The sequence below is a fragment of the Cinclus cinclus genome, chromosome 16 (genome assembly GCF_963662255.1).
Source record: "Cinclus cinclus chromosome 16, bCinCin1.1, whole genome shotgun sequence".
NCBI lineage: Eukaryota > Metazoa > Chordata > Aves > Passeriformes > Cinclidae > Cinclus > Cinclus cinclus.
Window position 1 is genome coordinate 14218713 of NC_085061.1, and position 26456 is coordinate 14245168.

General features: G+C 38.1%; 1 protein-coding gene across 10 annotated transcripts in view; it reads left to right on the top strand.

Annotated features, from left to right (window-relative positions):
• Positions 1–26456, top strand: part of RBFOX1 (RNA binding fox-1 homolog 1) — a 1143703-nt gene that overhangs the window by 1038917 nt on the left and 78330 nt on the right. For 9 of the 10 annotated variants that reach the window (XM_062503892.1, XM_062503893.1, XM_062503896.1 and 6 more), the window contains 4 exons: positions 13253–13396; positions 15926–15979; positions 21052–21144; positions 22947–23007. In XM_062503892.1, the coding sequence (XP_062359876.1) occupies positions 13253–13396; positions 15926–15979; positions 21052–21144; positions 22947–23007 (352 nt within the window). The remainder of the gene's footprint in view (positions 1–13252; positions 13397–15925; positions 15980–21051; positions 21145–22946; positions 23008–26456) is intronic. The other variant, XM_062503897.1, reaches the window with a different exon arrangement.

The following is a 26456-nucleotide window of genomic DNA, read 5'->3' on the forward strand; positions in this document are numbered from 1 at the left end:
CCCCCCAGTGTCTATTAGAGGCTCTTCACTTGAGTGAGTCAGGTGAGACAGAGCTGCCCATCCTTAGCTCCCAATTCATTTTCCCTCACTTGAAATGTTCACCTGACATTCTAATCAGGGAAGAGTAGAAGTGCTGAGTATATGTGTTAATAAATATATATTCTTCATGAATTTAGATAATCTCATAACTGCAGCCATTAAAACATATTGGATGGTTATGCAAATAACCAAAGGAATTTCAAATTGCACTGGTAATTTTGAGTCTCACTTCTTGAACTGCTTTTCTTTCATTTTGTAAATAATAATTAAAGTAGCTTGTGCTAGTTTTTCTCTTGCTATTGTGTGGTCAGTGGATGAGTTCTTTACTGAAGACAGTAAAGGCTGTAATTTACAATTGTAGTTTTAAATCCACTTTCAGGAGTACAGCAAAGAGCATTTTTTCTGTTATTTCCTTAGAAGCAGAGGAAGGGGAAGGTGTTACAAAAGTGGAAGATGTAAATGGAAATGCAATTCAGGCCATATTTCTGTAAGCTACTCTTTTATCTTTCCCTGAATGAAGTCTGGTTAAGTGTTCTCAGTTCATTATATTTCTGAATGAGTTTTACTTCAAATAGCTGTTAATTATTGCCATAACTTCCTCTCATATTAGTGTCTGAGTCCTGCTCACACAAAGATTCTTAGCTCATCCAGAATAAAGTCTGGTTTTATGGATTAAAAAACCCCTGTGATTTCCTCACATTCTCGGAGCCCAGTTTATGAAGTGTAGGCTTGGTTGTCAAACTGATTGATCAAGCTCTTTTTTCCCTTAAAAAAGCAGTAAAGGCAGTCAGTGTATGAAGTAGAATGAAAGTTCCACATGGAGAAAAGAGAAAAAAAAGAACCATGAAATGGTTTCTTTTGAGTATATGTTAGATTACCAAATATGTTCTGAAGCAGCATTGAATCTAAACATAACTGCATGTCCTGGAATCACTAAAGATAGTGAAAATCTGTTTGGCTGACCTCTTATACAAGCTTAGGTTTAGAAGCAGTTCCATAAAAATAACTGAAAGATATTTTCTTCCTTTTTTCCCCGTTTCCAGTGTAAGTCCACTAACCTACAGAGATTGTTGACTGGGATTGGTGGGGCTTTCTTTTGCAGTAGAAGTTTTAAATATGACAAAAAATGTAAATTTTTCATGACGTTTGATGAAAGACTGGCTTTGGGGTATCAGACAAGGCATTTTCACGAAGGTTGGTGGCTGATAAGCTAACTCTCTTATAGGCATCTGGCAAAGTTGTGTTTTCAGTTTTCCTTATGTTTCTATTTCCTTTCAATTGGCCAGAACTAATAGATCATACTTTAGTTATAGTTCAAGGAATTGGGTGATCATTACAACTTTCGGTTACTAATATGGGAAACAAAGGGTGTGCACAGAGAGATTTCAGTTCTGTTGTGCAGTTGGAAAGGATACTGAAATGCAGAAAAGAATGAAAATCCTAGGAACTAACAAACGATGTGGTGATCATGACTGCCCAAAAAATAAATGTATTTATTTACTTACATTGTTATACTATTGTACAGTGTACTCAATTTAAATGTCAATAGAATTTACAAAGGGGAATGTAGGAATCATCTATCCAAGTGAGCTTTAAAGGTAAAATAGTGTAACCAAGTAAATCAATGCGCAGTGGGGAGAGTGGTGGTGCTGGAGTGCCTTCCTGTAACATTAATCCTTCCTCCCTGAAGAGTGCCTTGGTTATTTGTGTTGTGGCCATCACACGATGGAGAGCAGTGATGGGAAGAGATGACCTACAGTTGTCATTTGCTAGTATAATAATATTGCTATATGTGATAATTTACTTTATGTGATGTTTATTCTGCTGCAATGCCATGCTAAGGTGTGGAGGCTTCCATTTCTGTGTCTGAGAGTCTCTTTGAAGTCATGTCACAGAAAACAAGGATCCCTGTGTGTGTGATCTCTGTGTATTTTGTGTACCATAGAAAGTGGAAATTTTTGCCCATCCGAATGAAAATTCTTCCCACTCCCTTTTTCGATGTTCTCCCTTTGAATGTTGTTTTCTCACAATATTCTGGCATCAGCCTTGGTGAATGGTCCTTGTCAAGGCACTGCTGGTCCTTCCTGCCCTGCCCACCTCCACTGGGTTCCCCATCACAGCCCTGCCTGCCACGGGACCCCGTGAGCAGGACCCTGACCCGCTGGTTGCTGTCCTGTTCTGACCTCGCTCCTGCCCTGTCACTGCTTGCCAGGGGCGTACAGGGCTGGAGATTGTCGCTGGACCTGGCCTCCACGTGCTGGCAAATCCAGCAGGATCAACCAGAGCAGGTTATTCAGGACTGTGCCCAGGTGGGTGTTGAACTCCTCCAGGCAGGGAGCTCCACAAGGTCTCTGGGAAACCTGTTCTAATGTTAGATCACTCACAGGAAAAGGTTTTCCCAGCTCCTACACAGAATGCCCTGTACTGCAGCTTTTGCTCATTGCCTTTTGTTCCCTCACTGGGCCCCTCTGCTCAGAGTATAGCTCCTTCATCTTTCCTCTCTCCCATCAGCCATTTATGCCTTCTCTCTTGCAGGCTGAACAGTCCTGGCTCTCTCATTCTCTCCTTGTTTGCCACATGCTCCAGTCCCTCACGTATTGTTGACTCCTATTCCATTGGGTCTCTTTTCCTGCAGCACTGCTCTTCTGCCAGTTACTCCCCTGCACATGGGGCTGCTCCTCTCCAGTGCAGCACTTTGCTGAGCTTCACGAGGTTCCTCCTGCCTGTTCCTCCAGCCTGTCAGGGTCCCTCTGCATGGCAGCACGACCCTCTGGGGTATCAGTCACCCACCCTGCCTGCTTTCATCTGTCTGCAGCATCGATTGCCCAAGTCCCTTTGCTGAGCATTCAGGGGGAGATGAATCTGTGCCACAGTGGCTGTACCATCCTGTACTGACTCCTGAAGGGAGCTACAGGCAGCAAAACTGCCTGAGACTGTTATGGCTAATGGCTCCTCTGTACAGATGTTAGATGAAAATAGAAATATCTTGGCTGAGAAATGCCTGGTTGCTGTGCTTGAGGATGAATGAGGGAAGAGGTCTGTTGCCAGGCTTGCTGTGAGCAAGAGGGAAGGATGGGAATTAGATTTAAACTCACAGTGCCAATCCTGATTCCAGGTTTACTGTTAGAGAATGTGTCCTTTTCCCCACTTCCCTGAGAACTTTTTTTCCAGGAAAGGAAACTTGATTTCAGGGGGATCCATGTCCTGTTTCCAATTCTTCGAATGATGTTTCCTTAAACTTGAGTATCAGTATTCAAAGCAATTCTGCAGTGGGAGCTGCATTGTGCAGCTCAGTAGCAAGCTGAATTCATATGATCAAGCAGAATTCATCACAGCATCAGCATTCCCAGCTAGATTTGGAATGATGGTTTAAACCTTTGAAAAATTCTTTGAACCATCCACTACTCCTCAGATTTGTTTCTTATTTGAAGTGGGAGAAGGGAAGGACAAATGGATGTTTCCTAAAACTTTAAATCGTCTTTCACATTAATGGAGGAAAGGTGTTGGATGATCTTGGGGAGAAGGATGAAAAAGAATGATTTACGTAAAGCATAATGTTCCTTGATGTGGATTTCTCTGTGTCTGCTTGTGCCACTGGGAAACTTCGGGCACACTGCTTTTGGGGAAGAGCAGTTGCAGACCTGCTTTTCCATTCAAAATGTCACAGCTCTTTGGAAATGCTGCTTGCATTTGGCTGAAACCTGCTAAGATATGAGACCACCAAACACACCCAATAAGAAAAATCAATTCAGCTGTTTTTTCCATGAAATGGGTAATCTATTTTTGAGAAATTACTATCATGCAAGGAGCTGAAGTGCTGTTTGTTGAGTTGGTGAGTACCTCAGTATAAAAAGAGCAATGTGATTTGGAAAGTGTCTTTTTGTGACATGGAGAACCCTCAAATTCCTCTGTATTTCAGAGGGTTCAACAGCTGACTCCTTGGGCAAAGATATGTAAGTGAGCAAATGGAAAGTCACAGTAGGGATCCAGCAATAGGTGAGGGGTCAAACAGAGAAAAACCTTTTATCACGCTGTCACATTTCTTTCTTTTCGTGAGCTGGAGCTGGAGCAATCAGCCGTTCTCTCTCAGCAGGAAACTCTGCTCTCACAAGTTCACTCAGCAGTTGGTTGTGTCAACACGACTCTCACAAAAAGGACTTTACATGCATGACATAAATCTAGTTCAGAGGGGAATTCCAGAAACTAGCGTGCATTGATTCAGGCTGAGGGAAAACAACTCCTAGCAAACAAACCTGCAAACATTCCATCTGAAGACACATTCCTTTTTTTTTTTTTTAATGGTATTTTTTTTTTTAATTTTTAAATGAAGTAGTATCCCCTGAAGCTGTTCAGCACAGTATTTAATTCGTTTTTTTTAATTTTTTTTTTAAATTTGGACAAATATTGCTAAATGTCACAGCACTGTACAACTTAGTTGCAGGTGTTGAAAGTCATTTTGTCCAGATAGAGCCTGCTGCCAGAACAAAAGTTTAATAAGCTTTATTGCAGCACTGCAGCCTTTTATAATGTTGACTTATGAGGAATAGCACTCGAAAGAATTTTTAAGCTAATTGGAACATTTAAAAAAAGAATCTCATTCTCTATTAGAGCAGTAATGCTTTTGCATGAATGAATGACCACAGGTAAAAGTACAGTTGCCTTGCTGTGCATTGATTTATGTTCTTTTCTGAATAATTTCTTAATAACTCAACGTAATAAATGAGTTGTACAGCAGAACTTGGGGAGAATCAGTGGATTTCCAGAAATCAAATATGCCAAGTCTTGCATCAGTCAGAAGTCTTATTCTCAAGGGCATTGTGTCCTGATTTATTGCCTATCAAAGTGTACCTTAAAGTGTTTTAAGGACTATCACAACCATTAGGTATATTTACCCATAAGCTTCACAAAACCTTTTAACATTTCTTCATCTGTTTTACCCCTCTTCCCTTAAACTTTGTTATTTAGATGTCAGATCTGTATTTCTGCATATTTAGAACATACCGCAGCTATTCCCTATTGTTACTTTCAGACATTTTCCAAGTCTTATTTTATATAATTTTATATATCTTATTTCATATAATCTAATTTATGTGGAGTGGTGGGTGGAAGGAGCCTGAGCCCTGAGGTGTCAGGAAAGGCAGATGTGGTGTTGAGGCTTTAGGTGGCCAATAAACCACACCATGAGTGTTTTGTGTCCTTTCAGACACACAGGGGGAAACGAGCTCCAGTGGGAGAGAAATGAGAGATGAATCTGCAGAGTAAATGTGCTGAGCAATTTTTGGGGGAAAATGTCATGAACACGGCATTTTTTAGTGTTGAGGATCCTGGTGGCTTCTTGTTCTGGTAATACTTTGTAAGCCAGCTTGTGCAGTGTGAAGCTACAGCTCTCACTCAAATGATAAAAATCCCTCTAATCAAGATTTCTGTATTTATTGTCATGGGTCTTTTTAATGTGTTTGCATTGGTTGCCTGTCTGGATTTTACATTAAGCTTTCAAGCATCGAAACAAAGTTATTTTTGAACACTTTCTTCCTGCAGGAATTACATCAGAAAAAAAAACCAAACCAACAGATTTCTGACTAACAGATGAAAGAAGAATAACAAAATCAATACAGTATTTCTTTCTGTCTTCGTATCACTACTTAAGATTTTTCATTTGGATTAAGTTAATGCTTTTATACTTTGACAGTAGAGTATTTCCTAATCTGTCTGATAACTTTTTAAAGGATAAAGCCAATGCATTTATTTTAATATTATCTTATGAAAACATCACAATAATTGAGTTTCATTATACGTAGTGTGAACACATAGATGTGCATACTGTGTATGCATTTCCTTCTTGGCTAATGGAGCCAGGATGCAGCTAATTAGGGAAAGATTTTGTTAATTGCTGTTTTGATGTTGTGGATGGGATCAGTAGGTGGTCAGAAATATTTACTGAATCGATGCAAGCAATAAATAATTCACTGAGGCAACCTTTTATCATTCCTTCTCCTGTTTCACGTTACTGATACGCTGACGTCAGCTGGATGTCCTTAACTGAACTTGGCAACTCCTTGATTACACACAACTCTTTTAAAATATTTTACAAATATTCTTTAAAAGTAATATCTGCTCTCTATGCCAGCAAATTTGGCCCGAGTTTTGAGACATGTTCAGAGTCAAAAAATGTATGGCTTTTGGTCATTCTCCTCCAGACATGATTGATAAGCTATTCCCTGAGACCCTGCTGAATATTTTAGAAGAAAAATGATGAACCAGCAAAGGCAATGTAAAGCATTATATAAGGACTCTATTCCATATTGTTAAGGAAGATTAATTGAGGAAATAATTAATGTAGCCAAGTTATTAATTACTCTTTGGTTGTCCTGCAGTACCAGAGGCTTAAGAAGCCTATCTTATTGCTCCTATCTGTCCTCAGAATTAATGATCTCTTATTTAGGCTGCTAGCTCTCCATGCATAAGCTATCACAATAATAGCAGTGCTTTCTTGTAGCATGTGGTATCAGCATACAGAATGCATCCATCTAGAAATGAGAGAAATAATCACTACTGCTTGCAAGTCTTCAGCCCTGAACAATACCCAGTCTGCTGAAACCCCAGAGCACGTTCAATAGTGGAACATCAGAAACTGCTGAAGCAAAGCACAAAATTATTCAGGTTCTTTTTCATTTGTCAGTAAATTGGATTAAGGGATTCTAGCGGGGTGTACTTGTGTGTGGCTGTATATCTAAAACAAATGCCCCAGTCAGAGTCAGCCACCTTACACAATCTTTCTGGGAGCAAATTGCATTCATCTGACTGCTCAAGGACCTCTGAGAGGAAATATTCCAGAAGGAGGTTGTTGTGTGCTCTCCCTTGCCAGAGGTGCACTGACACCCTGCCTGCGTCGCTCGCAACCCAAACCTGTGTCTCACACTTCACCTCAACTGCAAAAGATGGATGTTATTAATAATAATGGGCACAACTGAACATCTAACACACTTTTGCCCGTGAAATGGGAGGGAGCGTGGCTCTTAGGCATTGATAGACTGGCCAGTGGCCAGGGTGAGAGCTCAGCACTTTGGAGAGGGGACAGCACAGCCTGCAGGACAGGGACTCGGCTCCTCTGCCTGCTTCTTTCCGAGCTGTCCCAGTGATTGCTTTGGACAGGTTGCATTTGGTGCTGTGGGTAGTAAAATGGTTTTGCAAAGAATATATGAATATATTGAATATGAAACCAGGATCATTATACCTTTTGTAATCTGGGAAATAGAATGAAGTTAATAGTAATGCTGAAATTACTTTGTCAAGTGGGTATAACATCAGGGTGAAGTTGTGACCCAGGTGAAATAAAAGGGAATTTTGCCATTAAAAATAAGAGGGTCAGGGCTTGCCCTGCAGGGTTTCAGTTGCAGAGTCTCTGAAACAAAGCATCTCTGGAGTGTGAGATGCTCAGCTACACCAGAAACTTAGCAACATAATCATGGAAAGGTTAGTGTTGAAGTGACCTTAAAGATCATCTTGTTCCAAATTATCAAATGCAGGCATGATAATATTATTACATTTCTTTATTTCTTTCTGCACAGCAGCAGACCCCACATCTGTGTGCTTTTTGCATTAGATCAGAACAAGGAATGCTGCACATTCTCTTCAGGAAAGAATTCTTAAATGGATGTGGCGTGAGCTGCATGCTGTGCAGTATGAGGCCCTGGAAATATTTTTATCTTTAGAGCTAATTTGAAGAATTAATCTCAACTTTTAATATCCTGAAAGCAATGAGACTTTACTATTGATCATACTCAAAAGAAAAGGATAACAGAGATGCAGTACACAAGAAAAGTCATTGATACTTCTGGTAATGTTCATCACTGTTGTGAAATAGCACAGTAATAGAATTTTTTCCTGTATACCTCTTTGTGTTAACATTTAAGCCCCAGCAGATGGATCTTTGTCTATAACTCCATTTTTTCTGTGTTGTTATGCTTCTGGGAAGCACATTGCAGAGCTGGGACTTTTCAGAATATAAATTTACTAAAAACAAGTATGATTAATCAGTTAATCTACTTAGGAAAACAGAAAAGCTACAAGCCCATCACTTTGTCAGTGCTCTGTTAGTGATGTATCTGGGAAACAGTATTTTCAGAAAGTCCCAAACTTGGTTTTAAATTATTCTCTTTGCTCACTTTTTAATGGAAAGGTAACTTTCTATAATCTAGATCCTTTTAAAATGGAAAATGTGCAATATTATCTGAGGGAAGTATGAAGATGATTTACTATGCATGATTTTTTCAGTTTGTACACATTGGGCATGGTTATATTTTTGCTCAGGATGTATATATATATTTTCTGCTGAACTTTTCTCGATTGCTTTTTTTATCGGGTTTACAAATCAAATCAAACAGGTATATTGCAGAGCTCTGATATTATTTTCTGCGCTTATAGCACAATGTATTGAATTATGCTTGCTCATGTACTGCTGCTGCTATTCTCTCCAGATTGAGAGAGAATGACTGTGGGGGCTGTAAATTCACTTGGCTTCCAGCATCACCAGTTAAATCAAGAGCCCTGTTCAGGCTGGAGAAGAGACAGAGCAAGTGTTCATTACACAAATCAATTTGGTCAAAAGTACAGCACAGTGGGTACCCAACCATTGCTCACATAATATTGTCAACTTAATCAAATAATGCCTAGAAGACATTCACAAGCTCTTTCTCTCTGAGAAATAACTTGATTGGTGCAGAAGGAAAAAAACAGGTGCTGTTTTGAGCATTTATTAAAAAATTCAATAGGTGCTTTCTTTTTTGCTAAATTTAAAACCCTGTGCTGTCATGTATACATGAGATTCTCAGCACCTAATTTACCATTGATCATATCTCTAAAAATAATTCGTTCCTCTTTTTTCCCACCCTTTTTTTTTTCCCTCCCTGTAAATATTTTAGATGTTATTCCTGCTAGAATTCTGTTCTTCCTCTACACTTGGTGTGGGTTTAAAAGATACGCAGTAGATTTGTGCTTGTTTGCAGATTACAGCAGAATGATCAGGACTTTCTCATGTTCCAATACTACTTATTTTCACTTTGTCCTGAAAGAGATAAAAGGTTTAGTTCCATTTCAGGCATTCCTACAATCTGTGTTCCATCCAGCCTTTAAAAGCTGGGAGCAGTGTTCTTGTAGTGGTGTGCAAACAGCTCTTCTGTGACTGCATTTCATTGTGTTGGAAACAGGATTCGAGGGTGAAAGGTTTTGTTCACACCATCTTTGTTTTGTAGGAAATGAAAGATATTAGTCAGTGAAAAGAATGGAGGGGAAGTGGAACACTTGCAGTTGTGGTGTTGGAAGCATTGCAGGGCTGGCTGGCTGCAGTGATGGATGGAAAGGGACACAGAAAATTTGTGTGAGCCAGGAAGGAGAATGGAATGGGCTTTTTGTACCCAAGCAATGTGGGCAAGGCCCTCCCTGATTTCAGGTTCGCTGGCCATTGTTGTGTTGGGTGCGGTGCCTTTGCCACAAGTGCTGAAGGTGGGAGGTGAGACCCCAGTGTCCAGTCAGGAGGCAGCTGGAAATGGGGTTGCACTGGAGCCGCATGAAGGTTTTAGAATGTATTTTTGTGTGAAAATTGCTGCAAATTTGAATTAAAACAGCCTTAAAGGAAAAGGTGTGTGTAGGGAAGAGTTTTTTTTTTTTTTAAAATAAAAAAAAAGTCAAATTTATTTTATCCAAACAAATATTTGGTATAGTGGTTTTCTTCACTTGCATGATTTTTGTTTCTTAAATTCTCAGGAAAAAGCTAGGAAGGAAAATCAGAAAAAATTTCTTCAACAATTGTACTTCAGTGTGAAGTCTTTAAGAACTTGAGTGAAGTCTTTTAAATAATAGAAGCTTTTTGTTTCTAGAACTGAGTTAAGGAAACAAAAATATTTTGCTAAAGGTAAAGAATTTCTGTAGAAAACAATAGATAGTAACTCTCTTGATGATGAATTTGGTTTAAAAGGATACCAGATGTTTATACTGAAATTATCTTATATATGAAGAAAAAAAGAAATCCTTTTCTGAAATGCCCTATTTGATATGGGTTTGCTTACATGTAAGAATGTTTAAATTCTAATTCATTTTAACACTTAAGCCTTTGGTAGCTCACTGAAGTAAGGAGAGCTCACCTCAATTTGTTTTGCTGTGAATGAGAATTTTGATCTTCTATTCCTGCATTCTGTTTTTATAACTTTCTTGTAAGATTTAAGGCTATCATATATTAAGAATCTTGCATATTTTATAATTGCAAATATGTGGTAGAACAGGGGCCAGAAAGCAGCCTGATTGCATGTAAGACTGCAGGATGGAGGATGGATACTGCCACATCCTAACATCAATTAATTTTTAAAGGACTATCAAACACCACTCTTCAGGTCCTCTAGCAGTGAAGGTATTCACCTGAAATGTATTATGTATGTATGGGGTAGATTACATTCTGGTTCCATGAGTTCACAGAGCTCTGAAAGTTACCTGGCTGAGATTTTTCAAAATCCAGCCTGTCCTCTGCCCCCTGTGTGTTTTACCTCCTTGGTGCTGCTTGGAAATTTTTGTATAATCTTCACATTCCAATTTCAGTTCATGGCTATCCTTGTCCAGATCTGCCAGGCACACCCTTGGATTTCTGGATGATAATGTGCTTTGTAAAGAGCCTGTTACAGTGCCAAGCCTTTTGATATGTTCTGTATAGTTCAGCCCTGTTAATTCTGCCCCAGGGATCCTGGGGGTCATGGACAGTTATGAATTGTTGATGACAGTGACTTGCTAAGATTTCTGTTTTTCAGCCCTCACTGCCCAGACTCTTAGACATTCTGAGAGTGTAAATTTGAGGCTTCTTAGAATAGAAATGGTTTTAAAAGGTGGTAAAACCAACCAAAGGCCCAGAAAATAACAGTACCTGGATTCATCCTCTTCCCCCATAATTCGTAATCCATTTTAACACCACCTTCACACACCTCACTGGACTTTGTTGACCATAATCCATTCAGCTGCTTAATAGGGCAGCTGCTCCCAGTGTTTTGGGGTGTTCGTGGTGCACAGTTCAGCCCTTCTATTCCTCTTTTCTATGAATAAAATGAACAGAGATTACTCTTTTCGATTTGCATTTATACAGGACACTGATTATATAATTTCTTCCTAGGGCACCCTGTGTTCCCGAAGCTTAACAGCACCTTCAGAATTCTTTAGCTCTCCTCAGATTAATCTAATTGACCTCAAATTCTTCTGGAGTGTTGTATTTTAAGAGTTTCCAGTCTGTCACCCCCCACCTGCTCTCACATACCAAATTTCTTTCATATTTTTCTCCTTTTATGCCTGAAGGTAGAAAATAATCCCTGTGGTGTCTCTGGGTGAAACAGTTACCTCAAAATCTAAATTTTGATTTTTTTGAGTTGATTTTAGATAACAATAGATTAGCATGGAACATTTTTGTCTCTTGACAGCTATATGCAATATTTTCTATTTAAATCACGAAATATTCATAAAGATAAATTATTTACTTTGTGGGCCTGTGAGTTCAGGGAGTAGCAGATAAAGAGATGTGGTGGCACTGACTCAGTTTTAGGTTTACGCTTGATCTGTTCCCATTATTTGTTTGGATCACTTGTAAATCTTTCTCCAGTGCACACAAAAGTTTGTGTGAGTCTCATCATATGCTGTGAAATATCAGAGCTGCTACTGATGGACTGATGCTGCTGCAGAACTGAGGATCTTTATTTATAAAGTGTTCTTAGCACAGAAGTATAGGCAATACAGATGTTAGTACTTTTGAGAACATTTGTATTCTCTAGGGAGATGTTGTTGAATTTCACTTGTTAGAATTCAATTTATATGTAGTTATTGCTGATGTAAATGATGTGTTCTGTTTGAGTTCTTTTGCTTCCTCTTCAGCAGACTTGTTGGTGCTAAAACTGGTGGTAAGGTTTATTTTATTTAACCATTTTTATGTTCCTTAAGCTGTTGTCTCCTAAAATAAATTTCACACTAGCTGGCAATAGGTAATTTCTTCTTTTTGTTCTTTAAATGAAAGAAGTCAGAAAGACAAACAGAATGTAACATTAGCACACAAGAGAAAGATGAATACTTAGAAAAACAACGGAGCTGGAGGAGGAAAGACAGAGCAAAGAGAGTGATGGCTGTCAAATCATCCTTGTAGTTTTTCACTCAACTATTTTCTTTCCCCTTCTATTCTTTCAAAGCCCTCTGTCCATGCAGACGAGTATGACTGTGCTGTTTTAACATAGCCACGAAGAACCTTGTGTGCTGTACAAGCAGTAATCAATTAGGCACTATAGGATCTAATTAAAGAACAGAGAGTAGTCATTTTTATAACATACTGATAGACCAGCATTGGTTAATTTTAGTTCTTGGATGAGGGGCATTTTATTTTTACCTCCTCTCACTGGGGATTTATAATTTGTTTGTTAAATCATAACACATGGCAATATCCTTCAATTTTAAACCAGAATTTTACAACCAGGGAATGGTGTCCCTGTAAGAAGTACCATGACGTAACCTCATTTTGGCGAGGAAGAAAATCTGCAAAACTCTGTTTCTGGGTCTCACTTCTGTCAGGCAACCTTCACCACTGATTAAACTTCTGTTCCCTCTCACGACTCAAGGCCTTTTCTGTAATGGCCACCATTTATCTGGACAGAATGACCCTCCAGTGCCCATCAGCACTGCTCAGAAGCAGCAACGAGGATGAGATGTGTTACCTGCCTGCTCTGCAGGGTCCCAGTGGCCTCTGAATGAAGGCACTAATCTGATTTCCAAGTGTCTGGCTTGCTCTGTGAGCAGCCAGCATTTGGACTGCAGAATCAGTTCCTTACCTTGACAAAAACAGAAGAGGTTAAAGGACTTTCTACAATCTTATAGGGAGATATATTCATTCATTATTTAAGAATAGCTAAGCAAATCTTCAAATAATAACCTACTTCTTCTCCAGTTTATTCCAAATGCATATTATCACTGAAAATGTATGCTGAGACAGAATTGGATTTGATTTTCATGTATTTAAACTTCTGGTATTCCTCACTACTTTGCAGCAGATTTAACTGCTTTTTAGTTGTTTGGTTTTTTGTTATTTGTCTCTTTTTTTTTCTTTTTCTTTTTTTTTTTTTTTTTTTTGGAATGAAGCCCACTCCCTTGCATTAAAAATATCAGAAATACTTACAGTGTGTTTTATTTTGTTTTACCCTTTTAGCAGACAGATGATGCAGCACAGACCGATGGCCAGCAACAGACACAATCTTCTGAAAACACAGAAAACAAATCACAGCCAAAACGGCTCCACGTCTCAAATATACCATTCAGATTCCGGGATCCAGATCTTAGACAAATGTTTGGTGTAAGTGCTCATCATTTATTTCTGATTTCTTTTTACATTTGCACTGCAATAGGTATTTTGTTATTATTGGCAGCTGTGAGGATTGTATCTCCGAGGCTGTTTAGCCATTTTCAGGAAAGATTCCCCTTTAATCTGTGTATAATCAAACATCTGATTTGCCAGTTGCAACTGGGAAAAGAAATGACACTGATTCTGCTGGATGTGATGCACTTGGGTGCTTTGTGCTGCATTCACAAAAAGTTATCTGTTGTGGTTTAAGTGCAAGCATATTGCTGCTGTGCACATCTAGATTTGTCTGCCTGCATTTATTGATTTTGGAGAGCGTGATATTAAACAGTCAGTGCCTGACCTCCTGAGTAAGGGACCCAAAAAGGAGGCACAGGCTGAATTTCAGCACAAAGTTCAGACACAGGAATCCCCGCCCATCTCCACAGGTTTTGTGGGCTTTGAAGACTTTTGTTAGTATTTTTCTGTAAGTCTCTCAATCTGTGCTGCCCCCCAGGCCACAGCTGTGTTCAAGCACATCCCCTGTGTTTCACACAGGCCCTGGACGCGCCATCAGCAATGGGATTATAAACAAGAGACCTTAGACTGGGTTTCTACTCCCTGATCCAAGAACTCTCAGCTTTAGTTTGACATGCCACTAAACCTAGTCTAGAAATAGTACTTGATCATCTCTTAGAACCCGAGTCAGCATTCTGAAGTATTTATGTGATTCTCACTGTCTTTATTCTGCCTCACCCGACCCGAATTCTCTCCTGCATTACAGCTGGTTATTCAGTGCAGCTCCAATGCCTCACGGCTCTGTACTTCTTTCCATCTTTCAGGTTCAGCTCAGATTTTTTAGTTCTTCTAATGTGTTTGTATGTGAGTCAAAAGGTGGTGTTTCTCAGTATTTATTCCTCTGACGGAAACAGTCCTTGGAAAAAGAAACCTGGTGCAGTACTGAGAAATGAGTGACTGTTCTTCTAGGTCTGACTTGATACAAGTTACCTCCCCTGAATGCAGCGTCCTGCTCATCACCAGAATAAATTAATCCTCCAGAGATAAATATGCTAATTTATTTAACTGAACAAACAACTTAAAATAGGTTTTATTTGAAAAAAAATATTAATTGAAAGGATTTTTTTTTTTGTAGGTAGTGTAGTAATTTATAAATGAATAAGCACATTTCTTTTCAATGTTTCTAAGACTTATGTCTCAAAAGACTGACACTGGAGAATGGCTGGAGTTTCCAGCTGATTTCCAGAATGACTTGGTAAAAGAAAACCTTTAGCTTCTGAAATAGTAGAAAAATGAAATTTCTACATGTGTAAGTTGAAATATTCCATATGAAATATGGCAGGACTGCATCATGGCCATGTTATACACACAGTAAATGATCTTTTCACATGGACATGGATATAGAAGAGGAGAACTGTTTAAATATCAAGTCCATGTCTGCACCAAGGCTAAAGTTGGAGTTAAAATATTAATTAAAGGGTGAATGCAAGAACATGAAATAAGCCAAAGTATACCAAGTGATGGTTGATTTTTCATGGTCAAGTTGAAACTCTTTAGTAAACCAGAGAAGAAATACTGTTCTTTCTGGCCTTTAATTGTTTCTTATATCTGAAAAGACTGGAGTACAGGCTCATTTCTGCAGTTCCTGGGGCTCTTGTTGGAATAGTCTCCATTTACCTGCCTCTAGTTTCTGCCTGTTTGTGTAAGGTATTGGGTCGCTTACCAATGCCAACACCCATCCATACTGCATATTAATGACGTATGAAGTAAGGGAAATGACCCCCTGATTCATTGCATTGGCACCTCTCAAAATGTGTCCTGACAGGAAGGGTTCTAACCCTTATTCCCTTCCTGAGCCAGGTCCAACAGGGCCTTTTCCTCTGGGAAAAATAGCTGGGTTCAGCTTCTGTGTGTGCAAAGAATACCAGGGGATTTGAGTGCTATTGAAGGCCAATAGGAATAACAGCTATTTCTAATATTATAATGAAAATACAATTCTGAGCAGAGGAAAAAGTCCTCCCAAAGTGAGTGTCCATTCTAGTTTTTCAGATTATGCTCCAGTAAGAGAAAACTTCTTAGGCAATAATGGTTACCTATATCAGCAAGGGTGGAAAGAAATCCTGAGTCCTTGAAGCCAGCAACAAAGCTCCCGCCTGGTTCAATCTCCTTCCTGGAATGCAGAAATAACCAACCTCCTTCACCTGGTCTGGAAAATGCAGATATTTGTGACTTTTACTTCACTGTGCTCAAGGTTTAACTCTCTTCCCTCTGTCAGGGACTTCACTGAGCTTCAGGTTCCTCTGTGGAGTGATTCTAACGAGCATAATGATGTACACAATTTAGAAATAATACTGATCTGACTCCTTTTAATGTTGTCTGTGTGTTTAACAATATGTGGTTTTATAATGTTTAATGTTTTTAAAGCATTGCACCATTTCCTGAAACCAACATTTGTACTGTATATGATAGAAGGGTTGAAGTTATACATGAACTTATTTTCATGTAACTTTTTCTGTTTCTTTGCAGCAATTTGGTAAAATCTTAGATGTTGAAATTATTTTTAATGAGCGAGGCTCAAAGGTAAGCAGTTTAATTCACCTGTGGAATTTTTTGTTTTGTTTAAAATATATGCGTAAAAGGAAACAACTGCACTGCTGTGACAAACTAATGTCTGAAATTTTAGGTTAGTGGAAACATCATCTGAGTTGTCAGTCAGTTTTCTAAGCAGTGTGAAAATCATTGGACTCATATTTTTCAAAGGGGGTAATTTTAACTACTCCAAACTGTCATCTGTTATATGGGAATGCTGATTTTCACTGTCCTTATTCTTCAAGGGTAATTATTTCATTTATTTTGTAAGATGAGTCCATAGTTAAAGATATTTTTAGGCAAGTTTGTATTAGTACAAGTATTTTTTTCCTTTATTGAAATTAAAGATGATAATGATATCTAATAACTACCCTCTTTAGTAATTAGCTGAGAAAATACATAATTGTTCCAGATTGAGTGCAGATGTTTTCCTCTTTAAATAAAGCCTTAGTACACCAACCCTTTGAAAACAATCTACTTTAGCATTTATTTTGTTAAGAGAGTTCTTATTGTATTGCAAACACTTAAATTTTTTTTTTTACAAAATGGCTTTGACTTAAATTCATACTTCAGTTTAGTCAGTATTTAATAAATAAAGCAAGACAGAATGTCCAGGACTGTATCAGCACCAGCTAGTGCAAAACTGTAGCCCAGTGTGCTCACCTGTGCTATCAGCTGCATTATAAGGGTTTATGTCTGCCATATGCATATCTTTTTTTCAGTTTCGTGCCATGTCAGACACACTAAAATGTTTATTCACTAATGTCTCAATCTTCCTGTAACTCATACATCATTTATTATTAGCAATGGAATATTATCCCTGTTCTAGACATACTGTAACTTGTCATATTTTAAGAATCATATACATCAAAATCAATCTTAAATCAAATACATTTTAATTCTGTTATTATTTATTTTCTGAAATTAAAGCCTTTATTTATTTTTTTTTAACCTAAATGGAAAGTCTCCTGGTTTATTATTCAGACATTAATTAATCCCCTTGCCTGCCAGCCCAAACTCAGTTGGAACATTTATCACTTTTTCAGTAAACAACTAAAATGGATGGAATTTGATGGCTTAGAATATCCCAGTCTGGCAAAAATTTATTATTGTTAAATTATGGTTGTCCAATAATGTTTGCAAAAGACACGGATTGTCCAGACCTGCTGCTGCCTCATAATGCCATCAATTCCCAGAGCCTCTCCCCACTGGACAGGGTGGAGCTGAGCATGTGTGGGAGGAGTTTTAGCTTTTGTTTAGCCCCTAAGTCTTACCTGGGTGGGCATTTTAACACCACACCTGCACTGGGCTCCATAAGTGTAAAGTTTTGGTAAAGTTTTGGGGGATGGCATAAGGAGGTGTTCCCAAATTGAGCTTTTTTTTCTTCTTTTTTTTTTTTTTCTTAATGTTGGGCTTTGCAATGTGAAAACATCCCAATGCCTCATGCTAAAGGCAAGATCCTAGAAAGTATTTCAGAAGGAAAAGGTTTTCCTGGCTGGGTCTGCTGTTAATAAAGTCTCCTGCACCACCAGGGCTGCAGGCCAGCTGTGCCCAGGGGAGCTGCTGGAGATGCTGAGGCAGTGCTGGGGTGCATCTCACAGCTCAGGGCTGCTTCTGCCTTGCTCAGAGTTAGCTCACGTACAGCTATGGAATATTTTCATTTGCAGAAGCACCTTCAGATTCTCTTAATTAAATGGAAAGTTAAGGAAGAAGAAATATATGAATGAGAGTGGCGTCTTTTTTCTGTTCTTTTTTTTTCTTCTTTTTCCTTTTTTTTTTTTTTTTATAATCTGATCATTTCGTGTCCATTCTGTAGGAATTAAGATGCGCCAGATTAAAGTCCCATTCCTGGCAGTGCTTATCTATGTTTTCATAAAATCCCACTGAAACTGAAAGGACTACTAAGTGGTTTCAGACTGAGTACAGGTAACAAAGTTTGCAGGATCAGAATTCAAATTTGTTTCTAGCTGTAGTTTGGCATAAGAATTGCTAGAATGTGTTTTTGTTTCTGTTTCTTTCTTTTTAATCTAATAGTTAATGTTTTAAACGATTGTTGCAAAAACAACAAAAGTAATCTCATTCTCGTGCCATAATAGTTAAGAAAAATGGAATTGCATATTCAAAAAACTTACCATTAGAACACCACCATAGAGTATAAAATGATTTTGCAGAAGGGAGTCCTTCCATAAAAGAAAACCCTAAATACAATGGAAGTTTCATACTACAAATTTCTGCTTGTTTGAATGTATAATAGTAATGAAGAAAGCTTTGGTAAAATATACAGCAACCCTGAAAACTTTTGAATTTTTGACCATTTCAATCAGTTATAAATCAAGAGTCTAGACAGCTCTATGGATACATTTAGAAATCTGCTTATGTGTATATGTATTAATGTGTATCTGGTGTATATTACATGAACACCTATTTCTTCAAATAAGGAGAACTCCAACGTGCCTCCCAAATTAAACCAGAAGCTTCTCACATACTAACTTGGCTATTATTAAATCACTTAACAGATTTCAAAAGTAAAAGGCATATATTTACATTGCCAGTTAATAGAATGCAGCTGTTAACTCAGCTGCATGTTAAATTGATGTTAAAGTGTTTGTGTAGGTATTTGAATGTGTGATGGGTGAATCTGTGTTTTGTTCTTGAGGTTCTCTGTCAGCCAAGAAAGGTTAAAGACTTGCATAAATAGTAAGAGTTTAAGTTAAGTAGTGTTGATTATGAGAATAAGCAACATAAGAAATTAAAAAATGATGATGAGTATTATTTTCAGAATCTTTGAAGTTCCTCTCTTATCTTGGCTTGTGGCTCTATTTTATATGTTTTTCTAATTTTTTAGTATAATTGGGTTTTTATCTTTCTCTTTAGCTGTTTGAACAAAAGTTAACTGATAACGCTGTGAGCTAAGGAGAGTGACAAAATTTTGACTCAACTCCCACAAAATGTTTGCAATTCCAAGTAGGGTCAATTGCTCAGGCAAGAGAATAGGAAGAAAATAACAAAATAAAAACAAAAACAAACAGAATTGGGGGAATTGCTTCTATTGAATGGGGTTACTCTGCTTAGATTCATGGATCCAGTGATGTTTTCTGCTGTGAAAATTTCTTAATGGCATCCTAAATTAGGAGCTTTACAAGATGGGAAGAAATATTTATAGAAGAAATGAAATTTTAAAGTCGAGGGTGGATTTGGGTACAAGGAAAACCTGTCCAGGGATCTAAACTATGGAGATTAGTGCTGAGGAGGGGGATTTACTTTCTCTCACCGCTCCACTGGTGCTCTGGGAAAAAGAGAGTTACGTCCTCAGCGTCTTGTGGCAAGTGAGGTCGTGGCCTTGTGCTCAAGTTGTGGAGAGTGCTGTGGAGAAAATGTGTGGAATCAGGTGCTCTGAGGATGGCTCCAGCTGCAGCTGCAGCTGCTGACAGAGCACTTCAGAGCTCGGGCTCCAGGCTGGGTTCGTAGCGGGGAAAAAGAGGAGCTGTGCTCAAGCCACTTTGGAGAGCGTGAAACAGAGACCAGTGCTGTACACAAAAGTCACTTTTTACATTACCAATGGGAATAAATAACTGAGTTCTTTGAGTAGGTGAAATAACCCAAATAACCCAGGGAATTATGCTTGACCTTTTGGTTGGTGGTTGACTAATTAGTAGTCCACACCCATTCTTTTTCTCACTGCTTGGTGTCAGTTTTGCCTTAGTTTGATATTTGGTCTCCCCTTTGTGTAAATGAATGTAAAAATGTCTTCCCTTTCTTTTTGTTATTATTTCCCCCCCCCCCTTTTTTTTTTAAGCCAGTCACTTTGTGTAATAGGTAGCACTGCAGAGAGGAAGTGCAGGAACTGGCAAAATTCAGCAAAGGGAGATGAGAAGCTGTGGTGAGTGGCTGATTGCTCAGGAGCAGAACAGAGTTCAGGCTAAAATAGAAATTAAAAAGCCCAGTTTTAGTTGCACTTAACACTCTGTGAGCACTGCCTGTGTGCAAAGCACCACGGGGTTGTAGAGGAGTCTTTGGAGAACTTTGGGGGCCGTGCGAAGGCATTCTACTGCTAATGCAGGAATTACTTCAAAGGGTTGGTGTATGTTTCTAAAATGTTCTTTGCTGTCAGATTTTACCCAAATATTTGCCATTTGAAACAGTGTTTAATTTAACTTAGGGCATAAAAGGCATTTTAGTAGGGTTTGAAATGTTTGTTTTAGGCTAGTATTGTAAAGGAGGGCATTTGTCATAAGCAGAATTTCAGATTTGTCCCACTAACGTGGGATGCTGGAGTTGTACCAGTTGCATGTTCTATATGTGGAAAATAATATGCAGAACAAGTAAATGAAGCAGTTAAACTTACTTAAAACGTTTGCATTTTTCTTCTTTTATCAGAGTTTCTTTTTCTACTCACATCATGTGATTTTCTTTGATCTGTTAATACAAGAAAGTTTATACTTTGTTCTGAAAGTACTTTTGTTTTGTTGGTGGTTTTCTTATTTTTTTCTTTTTTCCTTTTATAAAAAAATAAGTAAAGGCTGTATAGTTTGACAAAAGCTTAAGTTACCCTAGTGTTGCATGGGAACAGTGTTTCTTATGATCACAACAGCATGACTAAGTAGGCAATGTTTAGAGTATATTGACATTCAGTGTTGAATTCTGTGCACATGTTTTTTATTTCGTTGATATATCTGCATGTCATTAAAATGTGGTTCATTTTCTTTTCTCATTAGTTCATTTTTTTCTATGTGAAGACACTGTAATTTATTTTAATTTCATTTTCTTATTGTTAGATTTATTTTCCTCTGTAGTGACATGTAGAAAGGTATTTTTGGTATCATTCTTTGACTTTCTCAGAGGGTATTATCTAACTGACGACAGGAAAAAAAAATTGTTCACCTTTGTTGCTTATTTATTGCACATCTCAATACAATTATAATTTTTCTAATTTGCATGTTACAGAAATGAAGCGAGGACAAGAAAATATTAAATTAAAGAGAGAGAACATAAGCAAACAAGTGGTCATTGACTGAAATAATAATGTGCATGTTGTTTTCCCCCCTTCTCCCTCCTGCATGCAGGGATTTGGTTTCGTAACTTTCGAAAATAGTGCTGATGCGGACAGGGCGAGGGAGAAATTACACGGCACCGTGGTAGAGGGCCGTAAAATCGAGGTGCATGTTCAAAATATTTTCCTTTTCATCTTTTTTATAAATGTCTGCTTCACTCTCATTTGTTGTTTCAGATGCATCATTGGTGTCTTCTGTGTGCTCCCCTTTCCCCTTCCCATTGTTTATATATATATTTATATATAAAGAGAGAGAATCTGGCCTTACTTGGGTTTTTTATTATTATTTCTTTTGTAATTATTATTATTATTATTATTATTATCGTTATTGCTGAATGGTGGATGACAGATTTGAAAAAAAAAAAAGAAAAAGGAAAGCTTTATTATTTTGAAGTTATTATTTTGGATGTTTTGTAAATCAATGGGTGCAGTAGATTCCAAAAACGAGCCAAGAAAAAGAAAATTAGAAAAATTGAAAACAACAAAAAAATGTGTGACAAAACAAAAACAAGCAAAAGGTTGTTTTTTTTCTTTTTTTTTTTCTTTAGTTTTCTTTTTTTCCTTGGTTTTTTTTTTTTTTTTGTTTTGGTTTGGTTTTTTTGGGTTTTTTTTGTTTTTTTTTTTTTTTTTTTTTTGCTGCAGGGTTGATGTGGGATCCACAGTGGCTTTAAAAAAATTCAGACTGGGAAAGAAGCATCCAAAAGATGCACAAGAAACAAAGCCAAACTAGAGACCGAACAATTTTCACATTTAATTTTAACAAAGCCGTGAGGCTCTTTTGGTGGCGTGGCCTGAGCCATCCCCACCTCCAAAAACCTCCACCCGTGTTTGCCGTGCCACTGGATCTCCTTCAACACTGCCTCAGTCGTATTTGTTAGAATTGAAAAAAAAAAAAAAAGAAAAGAAAAAAAAAAAAGAAAGAAAAAGAATTACCAATTGAAAATGCTGTCGTCTTTTGAGTAAGATGTTGCATATTTTGCCTTTTCATTTTCCCCCTCGACGGTAGCGCTTAGGGCCCTCACCAAACTCTCAGTAACCATGGTAACTGTATACATACCCATGCTGGCGATGGTGCTGAATGGTAAGTGGAGAAGTCCATCTGCCGTTTCACGTATTTAGCGCTGATATACCACGTGGATTTTTTTGACTTGTTGTATTAAGTTTTCTTGATGCTACATTTTTTTCTATATATTGGTACGCCTGTAATTGAGTGTACGTTTTAAGCAAGCCTGGGAGGCACTGATTGGATTGAGGATATGACTTCGTGCACATCTTACTCAGATTGTTAACTCCATATTGTGTTAAATAATGCACCCTCTTTTTATCCTTTTGTTAGCTGTGATTTTAAAGCTTGAATGATTTTGTTAATTCTTGCAATGAAAAAGGCTCTTGTTCCAAGTGTTGAATGCTAGATGTTGCTTTTCCAATGGTACTTCTCTTCTAAAGGGTTATGTTGCACACTGCTAAAATTCGTTTGTCCCTTTTTTGACATTTTCTTTGTTTCCTTGTACCTTGTCTCTTTCCTTTCTACTCCACTGCATGTTCCTTCATGTAATCTTTCTTTTTTTTTTTTTTTTCTGTTTTGAGTATTTATTGTATCAGTGTTATCATGGAATACAAGCATGCTCTTAAGTCTTAAATTATGCAGTACCTTTTAATTTGCTTTTAATGTCTTTTTATTAAAGTTTAAATGATATGATGTTGCTTTATTGAAATGATTTGTAAGTTAAAATGGTTATGAAAGTAAATGTAATTACAAATAGTATGATTTTGTTATGCACCTGTTGCCTTCTATAAATTAAATTGCATTTTATTTTCACATGACTAATAGCAGTAATAATGCATGCCTTTAATAGTGACATGGGCCCTTCCCGTAACCCTTTCTAATCCCCTGTTCTATGTGCTTAGGTAAATAATGCCACAGCACGTGTAATGACAAATAAAAAGACCGTCAACCCTTACACGAATGGTAAGTGCATGAGCCCCCCGCTCTGGGTGCCTGTCCCTGCATGCCAGCCCCCAGTCCTGCTCAACGGGGCCCCACCTGCTCCAGGCGTGTCCCATTCTGCATTCCTGGGACTCAGAGTCCCAAGACATGGTGGGGCTGGGTGTGAGTCCTGCCTCCGCAGAGCTTGGCTGATTCACAGTCAGGTGGGCAGAGCAGGGATCCTTCTGACTGGAGTCCCAGCGCTTGACCCCGGGGGATTTTGTGTGGGACAACAGACCTGATGGCAGAGTGATGTTCTCTGCTTGGTGCAGTGTTAATGTAGTGATGTGTGAACCGATGGGAGGATTCAGCTTGGTTTGGGGGATGGAGGAAGGGAGACCAGAGAGAATGTCTTGCCTTTTGCTAGAAACTTTTAGTACTAGGAGACACATCTGCTTAAAGATCGTTTTGCATATGTTCCTTCCACAATTTCTTAGAAGAAGGGTAGACTGGTATCAGGTGCTGCTTCCAGCTTTTTTCTTTTCCCATGGAGAAATCAGAGTTCCAAGCTGTCTAAAAATAAAAGTCATTCTAATACTGACCTAAGTTGATGCAATGTTGTACGTTAATGATAGAAAAAAAATCCACAGTTTTTTGAGGAGTTTGGAAACAAGATATGTTTTAAATGTTTCCTTTGGGAGAGTTGGATCGCATGCTTGAGTGTGCCTTTACTGGTTCAGAAAGTTCAAATTCAAACAAGTTCCTAACTCAGCCAAGTCAAAGAATAAATAGCACATGAACTGAAGTTAATTGCAATTACATTTTCAGTTTTGCTGGACTGTGTAGTTGTTGGTATTTGCTTTTCAATTTAATTCCGCTTTTCCCATCCAGTAGAAAGCAGACGAAATATGCACATAAAGGTTTCCTGATGTAGATTAGACTCTTTTCCATTTTGAAATATAATGGATCATACTTTCTGTATTGGAGGTCTCATTAGTGGGATTTCTCTAAAATCCAGGACACAGTGGTGTGATTTTTTTTTTTATGAAAGGCTCATAGTTTTCTCATAACACAGTCAAAATAAAACACAGGGATGGTTTTCATCTGATGTGATAATTGGGCTAGTTAAAATTAATCCAGAGAAGAAAGGGCTGAAATTCCTCTTGCTTTCTTAGAAACTGTTTTCTTCCTCATTTTGTATGTAAATGTGAAGCTTGGCAAATCACGCAGATGGGAAAATCTCATTGGTTTTTACTTGTTTTAAAGCATCCCAGTGAATCTAGAAAGAGACAAGAGGCTTGACTGGATCTCAGAGATTTTGTTGCAATGCATAGCTAAATTAACCATGTGCATATGAGACTGTGAACTCTGCCTGCTATATTGTAATGATAAAAGTAGTTTTTCTATAAATGATGATGGATATTTTGTATTCATATTATCCTAAGGCTACAAAACTGCTCATGAGCAAATAACATGTTACATATCAGCACAGCCAGCGCTGAAAAAGGGGAATGGTGGCAATGAGAGATGGGAGATTTTTAGCCATGTGGTTTTAGAGGACATTCATATTTATGCCCTGCATTGCTGAATTACTTAGGTCATTCATTCTAATTTATTAGTGTCCAAGACCAGGATAAGCAAAATCTTCTCTAAAGTGTTTCCCACTTGAGGTGTTTTGTTTGTCTTTTTTCATCCTGTTCCATCCAGACTGTATTTCACTAAAAGTATGCAATACCCTGTTCAGTGTATAAATAATTAACATTTATTTATTGCGAACCCAGACATCCAAGGTGCTGCATGCAGAATATTCTTTTGCACACCTTTTGCCAGGTATCCACCAAGCAAACCTGATTTTAATTCATAGCGTTTGGTTATTTTAGTATTTTTTGCATATTTTTCTTTTTTTCCCATGTCTAAAGTCCCCTAAAGTAAACACACAAGGACAATCACATCCCTCTTGCATAATCTTCACAAGCAACAAGGAATGAAGTGCAGACGTGCAAGGGGCTTCATTTAGTTTCATCAGTGCTTATGCTATCAGTCATCCTGGCATGGTACGAGTCTAGTTCTTTATCATTTTGTCAGGAATTAACCACTGCTGAGCTGATTATTTATTGAAGATTATTGTTGTCTGAAGTAAAGGTCTCATGTTTTAAATAAACTTTAAGGCAAATTTTTCCCACCAGTACATTAAAATTTATGAGACTTTTCTGATGCAGGTAGCCAGAAACATTTTTTTGCACATGCCTTTTTGTTTGTTTCAGAACCACTTACTTTTTAATGCCTCTCTTTATCTTTCAAAGTGTGTGTTGTGACTGGCATGTTGTTGGCAGGTATTCAAAAGGTAGTTGGGGCACATGTTGTATTCTATCAAAACGTCAGGAACTGCTATTTATTTTAATTTAAAAACAAGATACACTCTGTTTTGTGTTTTGTTCCTGAACAACAGCTGGTTGTTTGATAACAGGGTTCATGTTGCTAATAGGATTTCAGAAATCAGTAGATTTCAAGGTACAAAAACTTGATTTTTTTAATACATACAGCTTTGTTCAAGTAAGTGATGTGGTTTTGTGTCCTAAATGGTCTTTGAAATAAGTATGCTTTCCAGTGATTTCCATTTGACTCCCCAAATGAGCAGTTGTTGGAAGAGCTTTTTTTCCTGGGCTTGTTATCAGTCAAGATGATTTTGATGGCTCACCTCATGCTTTGGAGATACAACTGATTCGTCTTTGCAAAGAAATCCAGTGTTAGGAGAGCTACATGTTGGCAAAAATATTTGAGACATTTTTAGGTGTTCCAACCTATCCTGTTCACAGCTGTACTTTCTTCTGATGTCCATATTGTGATTCAAGATGCTCATCCAAGGGTTGTAGGGTACAGAGAATTATGGGCAAGTACATTCAGAGAACTGCAGCAATAAAGGAGGAACGTGAAACATAGATCTTTAGAAGGATAAATATATTTTGAAGTTTATGCTAGTGGTGCTTTGGATTTGAGCCTTGTCTTGTTCTAAATTTACATTCAAAATCGCATCTAGTGCCCATTAGCACAGTTAAATCCTCTCCCACTCCCTGTCCCCTTCCCTGGGTAACAAATGGGAAGGAAGGAAATGGAGTCACAGGGTTCTTTGCTACCCAAGCCTTTCTCTGGCCACGGCAGCCTCTCCAAACTATGAAGCAAAAATAAACCTCTCTGTGTTGCTGTGGGCCATTTTCTACCATAGCTCATTACCCCAGGATCGTTTCCTTCCCTTCAGCACACTGGACATGTTCTTCTCTGGATGACTGGGGAGCTGGGTCAGGCAGAAGAGTTTTTCTTTCCTTGGCTGGTTTTTAAGTTTCCAGCTTTTACACTTTCAACTTAAGAAGGAGATTAGTACTGTGACAGTAAGAAAAATGCACAAAATTACACCCACAGCCGAGAATTTGCCTCCTCCAGCTGCTGCAGAAGGGTTACTTGGCAGCTGCTCACTCAGATACATCAACTCCCAT